General features: G+C 39.8%; 1 protein-coding gene across 1 annotated transcript in view; it reads right to left on the reverse strand.

Moving 5' to 3' along the window:
- NRG3 (neuregulin 3) overlaps positions 1 to 8564 on the reverse strand; it is a 251987-nt gene that overhangs the window by 65222 nt on the left and 178201 nt on the right. The window contains exon 4 of the mRNA XM_009641852.1: positions 7343 to 7369. Coding sequence (XP_009640147.1) covers positions 7343 to 7369 — 27 coding nt within the window. The remainder of the gene's footprint in view (positions 1 to 7342; positions 7370 to 8564) is intronic.

Raw genomic sequence — 8564 nt, forward strand, 5'->3', positions numbered from 1 at the left:
GCGTACGCGGGGCACAGCTCTGGCATTTGGAGCCTCTTCTCCTGTAGCAAGATAACTTCAGTACATAGTAAACAACTTTCTGCTAACAAAAAACCCCCACCCTAGTAGCCTAGTGATGGATTCAAAGTTCTCATGGGCATGTCCAGATCATACTTACTACTTTGAAGCCTCCTCGCAGGTCCTCTCTCAACTGGAAATATAAAGTCTCACTGGCAAGTCTTCTGGCAGCTGCCTCTACCATCACCTTTGACATGCAGATCTCGCCTCTGTCCTGCTAGGCTTGTTTCAGTAGCGTACAATACGTACAAGTCAGTGTCTACATATTTTTGCATCTGGTTGAACTGCAACTGAGCCCAAACAAGGCCAAGGGTAAACCATCAACCCTGCAAGCCATCTAATTGCATTAGGATACCCTTGTGGTGTCAGTTTTAACAATTCCTCAGGCTCAGTGAAGCATTTGCCCAAATACTGCATTCAAAATGCAGGTTATGAGACTGACTGCGTATAAGGTCACGTTTAAATACACAGCTGTCTGTTCAGTGCTGGTGCCATCCAATTACCTGTACACCACTATAGAAAGTGTTTACCTCTGAGATACACCAGCCATGCAGGAACCTAGGGCACATGCCTAGTGCCAAACCAGAATGTACACATAATTTGTGTACATAGAGACATAATACAGCAAAACCCCTCTGCCTGCAGATGAGATGCTGTGTCCTCGGTTGAAATCCAGCCTCGAAGCACGCAGCCTTTCTCCCTGAGGTGACACCATGGCGCAATTGTTCCTGAAACCAGCACCATGCACAAGAGTTTTGTACCTGGTGCTAGGAGTTACATGGAAACTTACCTGGAGGCTCGTACACAATATCCCTTTTTAAGGCTTCAGAAATTCTCTTTTCTAATCCACAGATAACACTTTGACCTTACGAGTACCCCCCGATCGGCCACCATGATCCACAGTACACATTCACATGAGAAGCAACAGGCTAATGCTATGTAGCATCACCGCTGACATACACCCACTTTTATGGACTGATATGCTGCTGAACGCAACTAGCACCTCCTCCCAACCCAGCCTCCAGCAAAACAGAGAAACCTGGACCAGTTCTGGCTTTCTAAACTTGTTATCAATTTTTTCTTAGTTTCCATAAGTTTCATCATAAATGATTAGTAGCTTCAGGCAGAGAAAGCAGAAGAAACGAAACACAGAGGGAGGTCACCAGAGTAAGTTACATATATTACCAATATTTTATCCATTTTATCCACACAGATCACAGCATTACTATTTTTCTAAAGCACTACAGGCTATTAACAGCACACATAAGTTAACCACACGGTCAATCGTAGTCTTGCCTTTTAAAAATGATGCAAGTTAATCCAACCCAGTTCATTGCCAATACAGAAAATGCAGATAAATTGGAAAAATGACATACTGAGAAAAGTACAGATGGTGCCACCGAACCAAGATAGTAGCTGGGCCAACAAAACATCCAGGGATAAATGTCTCCCTCCCACTAAACCAAAACCAAATCATATCCCTCAAGCTGAGCCAAGATGCCGCAAGGCAAGCCTGTGACATGTTCACCAGTTGCATGTTGACTTTCATTTGAGAGGTACGTTTTCCTAAACAGGTACAACCACTGGCAGAGCCTCCTTCAGCCCCTGAGAAACCTCTGCTTCATTCGTTACTGTTATATCACACAGGCATCAGCTGTTCCTATAAAACTCTCTCTTCTGGTGCTCATGCCTCTTTTCTCTAGAGGTGATAAATGACTCTTCTTCCCAGCTAAAAGAATCCCGTGGGAAGTGCTGAAGATCTAAAGCCATTTCATGCCTCGGGATACTATTGTTATTTTGTAGCATACTTAAAAAGGACAGGTATTTCACAAAGCAAACAGAAAGACAAGGTCCCAAGAGCAAAGCCTTTACTAAAATTGAAAAGGTAAAATCAGAAGAAGGTAATGAGAAGTTGGGGCAGGATGAACAAAGGGGTTCAAGGAGCAATGACAACAGTTGCAGTAAACACGACAACATCAACGTCTATCAGAGCAGCCCCTCTTAGTTCTTCAGGAATTTACTGAAGGAGTACAGATGAAATAGTTTAAATGCTTATGATTAACAACACCACAATTATTAGACAGCTATGCTTTGATAGTACTGGGGGATGACTGTGATCAGAATCTTTAATAATAGATTTTGTGTAAACAGGAGCATAAAACCAGTCAGTACGCCATGTTACCAGAAAAGTATCTACCTGCTTTGTATTTTAAAAATGGAATAGAGGGAAAATGGAACTTTATTTTTTAAACATGTCCTTTAGAACACGTACATTCTTTGCTCATGTAATTGAACATTCATCCTCTCTTCCAGTGAGGACAGGAGCGTTACAGGGTTTTATAACAGGTAAGAGCTGCTAAACAGTAACTAAGGCTAGGACCACCAATGCAAAACACTGGTTATTTATTTTCATTGTCTGTTTACTGCTACAAGACATTGAGTTTCAGAGCACAGCTCACCAGCTGCACGTTTTGTGAGCTGTGCAGCAACTAATGAACTTTGCCTTTTTATTTCTTCACAAACAGGAAAAATACAAAATTGTTGCAGTCCTGCTTATACGGCCCATCAGCAAAACCAACTTTTGTGGTTTGGAAAAATCAAAATGCATCTGTCACAGTGCATGACACAAGGCCACAGAGTCAATTTAGTTAACTGGATCATGTGTTCCCAGGGTCTTAGGCATACAACCGTCTTATCGCAATGAAGAGGCAGTGAGAATCAGCACAGCGAAAATAAAGCATGCACCACCTTCTCCATTATTAACAACGGCTCAGAGTACAGAAAACCAAATACATTTCACATTGTAGTCATTGCAAAGAGAAATATAAATTTTAATAGGATCCCGTTCTTGAGTTACTTTATTGCACTGCTCAATTAAATGTTATTTAATGATTCACCACTTACAAGGCTATAATTTATCATTCCTACTCCACTGACTTCAGTGAAGCTTCTACTGATAACTACTTCTAAGGAAATATATTTATTTTCTGCATAAGGCCTAAATATCAGCAAGTTAAAAGGAGCAACTAAATATAGCAACCGCTATATTATTTTTGCAATTCATGCCTGGGGAGTTTGAGGTTAGCACATCGTAATTGTTTACACCATTGATACTGGGTTAACTGCTAAGCAGCCTACTATTTCATGTGATGAGACTACTGCCATCAAAACTGTAGTGACCTGCCTGTTGCACTTTCCTGGGGCATTTTGTTTTCAGCTGTACTGTTACAGAACAAAAATGAAGATTCTGGATCGTTGGCGTAGGTGGTGTGGATGAATTGCTGAAATCGTCATGTTTGTTCATGCGTTGCAGCAGGTTATTCCAATACTCACTCACCTTCATGTTTCACTCCTTAACACACCTTAACTCTACTCATTCTCACTGTATAAAAAAAGAGTAAAACTGACGACTCCTTGTCTTGGGCACTGACTCTTTGCCCAGAACGCTTGTTTCCAAAGGATCACTCTTTTGCATCTCCTTGTATCTGAGCAGTTAAAGCAACAATTTCACTTTGCAGCTGGGACCACATGTACCAGGTCAGTCTCCACAACTCGGCTTTCAACTGCTACCTGTTGCACCAAAGGAACCTGATCAGCCATGCTGGTGATCAGAGATATTTGGCTTCCCCAACAAATTTTCCATCAGACAAAACCAAACCATTCAGCCCTAAAGTGTGGTTAACCACTTGGGTCAAAAAATGATAATAAGCTATAGATACTCATATCCCCAGGCTATCTAATGCTAACAATACATCACTTCATTTTCTCACTGAATAAAAGCTGCTTCTTTCAACCGTTCTTTTTTTACAAACTCACTGCCTCACATGGGTATTACCAACAGCCAGCCTGCTTTCAGTTGATGTGAAACTGTTAATACAACGAGTAGATTTCCAGTTTGTAGGAACACTGTGATAATATTTACTTACCTTTGTGTTGGAACTGTAAATCAAATTGCATGCATCATCATTGGTGAGTCACCTTGGGAACCATGCAGACACGTGCACCAACCCAGACCACATGCTTGCACTCCTGCATGAGCTGTGCGGTTTCTTCCCAAGCACCGCGGTGCTCTCTTACGAGGAACTGGGGAGCACAGGCAAGGAGGCAGCAAAGTCTGCATCCTCTCGCGAGGAAGAAATAGTTTCTGTGTTACACGCTACTGAAAGAGATTCCCCAGAGAACTGAGGAATCTAAATGCAGAAAGCCTGACAAAAACTGCTGTAACTGAGAACCTCAGGCACAGAGAGATTAAAACATCTTGCCCAAAGCCTTTCCGGAAGATTGCATCAGAGATGGAAATTGAATCTAGCTCTCATGAGTGAGTATCAAATGCAAGACTTTTTTTTTTTTTTTTTTTTCTTTGAGCTACTAGAATGTGTAAAGCATTTCCTTATCACCAAAAATTCCATAAACCTTGGCCACTCTGATGCACATTTTTAAGGACATAGCGTCCCTTGAACACAGACTTGGCTTTCATTTAATTCAAAAGAAGCTGCACGTGCATACATCAGAACCGTATATTGATTGTTACATGTGCAACATTTTAAAACAGATATGCCACTTTAATATGCCTGCATTTATCTCTGCTGTCCATACAAAGAAACAGACACCACAAACCAAAGCCTGCTACGGTATTAAAGTATCCAGTGTTCATGTTTGTTAATGCACAATATTGAATATTGTATCCTGACAATATCCAAAAGGGGAAGATGATGTGAGAGCATGAGAGAGGTTAACACAACAGTCAGCGTGGTGGATAAACTGGATGCATAACTCTTGTTCAATAAGTCCTGCACGTGAGAGCTAAGGATCTGGTAGGAAGCGGATTTCAACAGGTAAAGGAAAAGCAATGTACACAGCCTCCAAGTACTGAGCCCTGGGACTGGCTGCCACAGGAGTTTGTGGGGGAAGACAGTATCAGCGGGTTCACAAGAGGATATACAAAATCATGGACAAGAGATCCCTAATACCACAGTAAAAGGACTGAGCAGGTATATACACTCCAATGCTTCTTGAGAGTCTAGCAAAACCAAAAAAAATGGCTATGCTCATCTACTTTCCTTGGTGAATGTATGCTAAGCTAGACAAGTAGTTAGTGTACATTTCATCTGTCCCCTGGGGCACCTCTATAGGCAGATGTTCCTATCCACGTGAGATTTCAGCTTTACCTACTGTGGAAGGAGTTCAACTGTTCCTGGGAATCCAGGCTTACATGGTTTTCAAGCAAAATTTCTGGAACATGATCATGGAAATGGAATTCCTAAAGCAACTCAGCCCACACATGCAACGAAAACATTATTAAGAGCATGCCCCAGATGACATACAACCAAGGCTAAGCTCTGCAGCATCTATACATCGTTATTTTTCATAATTGGAAAATACGCTTCCCACTAATTGCAATTATTTTCAATAGTACAGAAGTAAACTCATGGGAGAGGCTTTGCATGAGTGGCCCTAACTTGATGAGTATACTTGTCACTCGGCCTCTCTGTATACAGGGTGGGTATTTGTACTTTGCTATGTGTGCAGTAATGATTCCATACGTGCTTACATTTCCTAAGTAATTCTTCAGGAAGATTAGAGGAGGCTGTAAGAAGCACAAACATTTCACTTTCGCATATGCTTCTAGAACTTGTTTTTTTCTAGCCCACAGAAAACCACCTCAAGCCTCATTTTAGACTTCTGTCATAATATTTTCAGGCTCAAGACATAAGATTTCATTAATTTCTGTACCATCAGGATCTGTTCCAATATTAAATAAGACAGTCAGAAAGCTACTCATATGAGAAGACTACTCTGAGCCAAGACTTCAGGACTTGGCTTTATTTCAAGCCTTAAAGAGATGTCTTTAAAAAAAAAAAAAAAAAAAAAAAAAGAGGAAACTAAAATGCTCAAAATAAAGTTAAAATAATTCAGCTTTGCCTCCTGGGTAACACTTTCCTGCATCCTATGGAAAGGCTCACGCTAAGAATCCTATATATATTCCTTATCCTGTTTCTTTTATGTATATGCTTGTCCTTCAAGTCGTATGCCTCAAGATTGCTGCTTACAAGTTAAGTTAGGCTGTAAAACTGGGATATATGCAGAGCCTTTAAAGTAACCATTTGCCAGTTGTGCTTGTTCACTAAGTCTCTGAAAACTCTTGCATCAATTCCACCAGTCCTTTTAAAGTTTCGTATAAAGTGAAGTGAAACACTAAACTTTGGAGATCACAGAACAGTTCTCTAGTGAGACCTCTTCTCTAGAGAGGAGGCAGTTCTCTAGCTCTGCCAGACAAGTCCAAAAGCAGTAGGAAAAAATCCCTCAACCTGCTGGCTATCCTCTTGCTAAGGCAGCCTGCCACGCAGTTAATATTCATCACCATATTGGTTTCATGACACCTTATGCTCAACTCGTCAACAAAATCCCCATATCACCACTTACAATCGCTAGTTATCATATTTTTATTTTTAAAACCTAAAAAAAAATTAAGTAAAACTCAACATGGAGAAAGGATGCATTAAAAGTAATTTTTTATAACTCCGATATGAATTTGCTACCTTTTTGTTATAGTGTTCTCAGTCATAGTTAATGCTTTATGCAAACTATTTTTACACAAATGATGCACTAACTCTGCTAAGGACAAACCTTGGGTTCCTCGAGGAAATTACCTATGCTCCCTGTGGATCACCAGCTGAGAGGTGAAGCGGTGACCTGTTCAGCCTATCAGCCCCTCAGGCTATGAATACATTACGGGCCAGCAACTGAGTCAATAGAACTTCAACTTTCCCTTCCCAAAATGATAAGCAGCAATTATTCACTCTGGTTTAGGTATTTCCTAACCTGAAGCTAACTTATTTGTCCCTTTTTTTGTTAAAAGCATTCCTCTGCCTTGTTGGTTAAAAGCTAATAAAATCATTCTTTTTAAACCTCGTTACATTTAACACTGTAATCAATACAAAATTAAAAAAAAAATAACAACATTCTCACTTTAAATTTACTTTCCTTCGCACGAAGATAAGCATTAACTTTTTCCTAAAAAATTATTCCTCAAATATCATGATATGGCCATATAATCTTTATATTAAATTTCATTAAACACCAATAAAATACCAAAACATAGTTATATACTGTTTAAGCCCCCTAACACTGGACAAGAGACAAATGAAAATTTCATATAATTTCAAATGTAATCAGTAAATATAATAGAATCCCAATCCATTTACTTCCCACTTACTTCCATATGCTTTGGATAAGGCACCAAGACAAATATTAGCAAGTGAAAGGAAGAGAAATAAAAACTTACCCATGAATTCAATTCCCAAATGGTCTGCTATACCCAAGAAAGCATGTAAAAGAAAAAAAAGAAGAGAGAGAGGGAAATGTTAGAACCAGACAAAAATGTGAATATCACCATTGTCATCACTGGTAGCATTCAATATTTATATGGCAGAGCTGCAGAACGCAATGCGGGGTCAGGGGCACGCTGTGTGGGTACTGGTCAAAAAGAAAAGCAGAACCCTTTCAAAGGGCAATCCTAAGGTGGAATTCAGGGCACTGAGCAGTCACAGATGGGAAATGTATTTGGTGAAGGACACGAATGCCTTTACTCATTATATTTATATTCAACTGAAGTGCCTCAAGCCAGCTACCTACAGGAATTTCATTTCCTCTTCTTCCTCTCTCAACCTGCTGTTATCATTAGTTAGTCAAGGTTCTTGCTTTCATTTTCTCTGACAGAGAGCAAAAACTAAAGAGATGAATGGCAGGCTTCTCCTGAGGTTTGCAGCTCTCGCTACAGCACAGTGGACACGCTTGCACCCAACATGATTGCACAACTGCTGGCTGCTGTGCAACAGAAAATCTGACTTCAGGAAAGAGCAGCCATGTTCTCTCCTCAGCCATCTGACTGATATCATACAATAATTTCAAGGCATTCAGAACTGAAGCAAAAATCTTAATGTTTTTAGAATACTGACTGAACTTACCACATGGAGTTCAAAACATTTCAGGACCCTTTTTTCACACGACAAGTTAGGACCTGATATATCTCTACAGACAGATATTTTAGTGCAAAGTAGATTTAAATTTCCTAATTTTAAGTTGATAGGAGTTATGTTTAAGTTGATAGCTGATTAAAGAATAGCAAACTCTCCATCCTGTGGGGACAGGGCAACAGAAAAAATAACTGACTCTTCAGAACTGAGCGTGTAAGGAGCAGTAGCTTCAAGTCCAAACTGAAATGGTGGAAGGCCAGACCTTCAGAAAGGCTGAAAAATGCAATTCTCTTCTACACTAGGCTTGAAATATTTAGCTTTTCCATGGGAGGTAGTAATTTAGACTACAAAGAACAAGGAAGGATTTTTTTTCTGAAAAAAATGCAGTATTTTCCTTTAAAATACAGTGAAAGCAAAATATTTTAATTGTGTTTGTCTTCTTTTCAATTTATAAACACATTTCCCTAATATAGACGAGGATATACATGGTTTTTAATATACATGATTTTGCCAAAGTTTCCAAGGGCAGCG

Source organism: Egretta garzetta, unplaced genomic scaffold (genome assembly GCF_000687185.1).
Source record: "Egretta garzetta isolate BGI_Z169 unplaced genomic scaffold, ASM68718v1 scaffold56, whole genome shotgun sequence".
Lineage (NCBI taxonomy): Eukaryota > Metazoa > Chordata > Aves > Pelecaniformes > Ardeidae > Egretta > Egretta garzetta.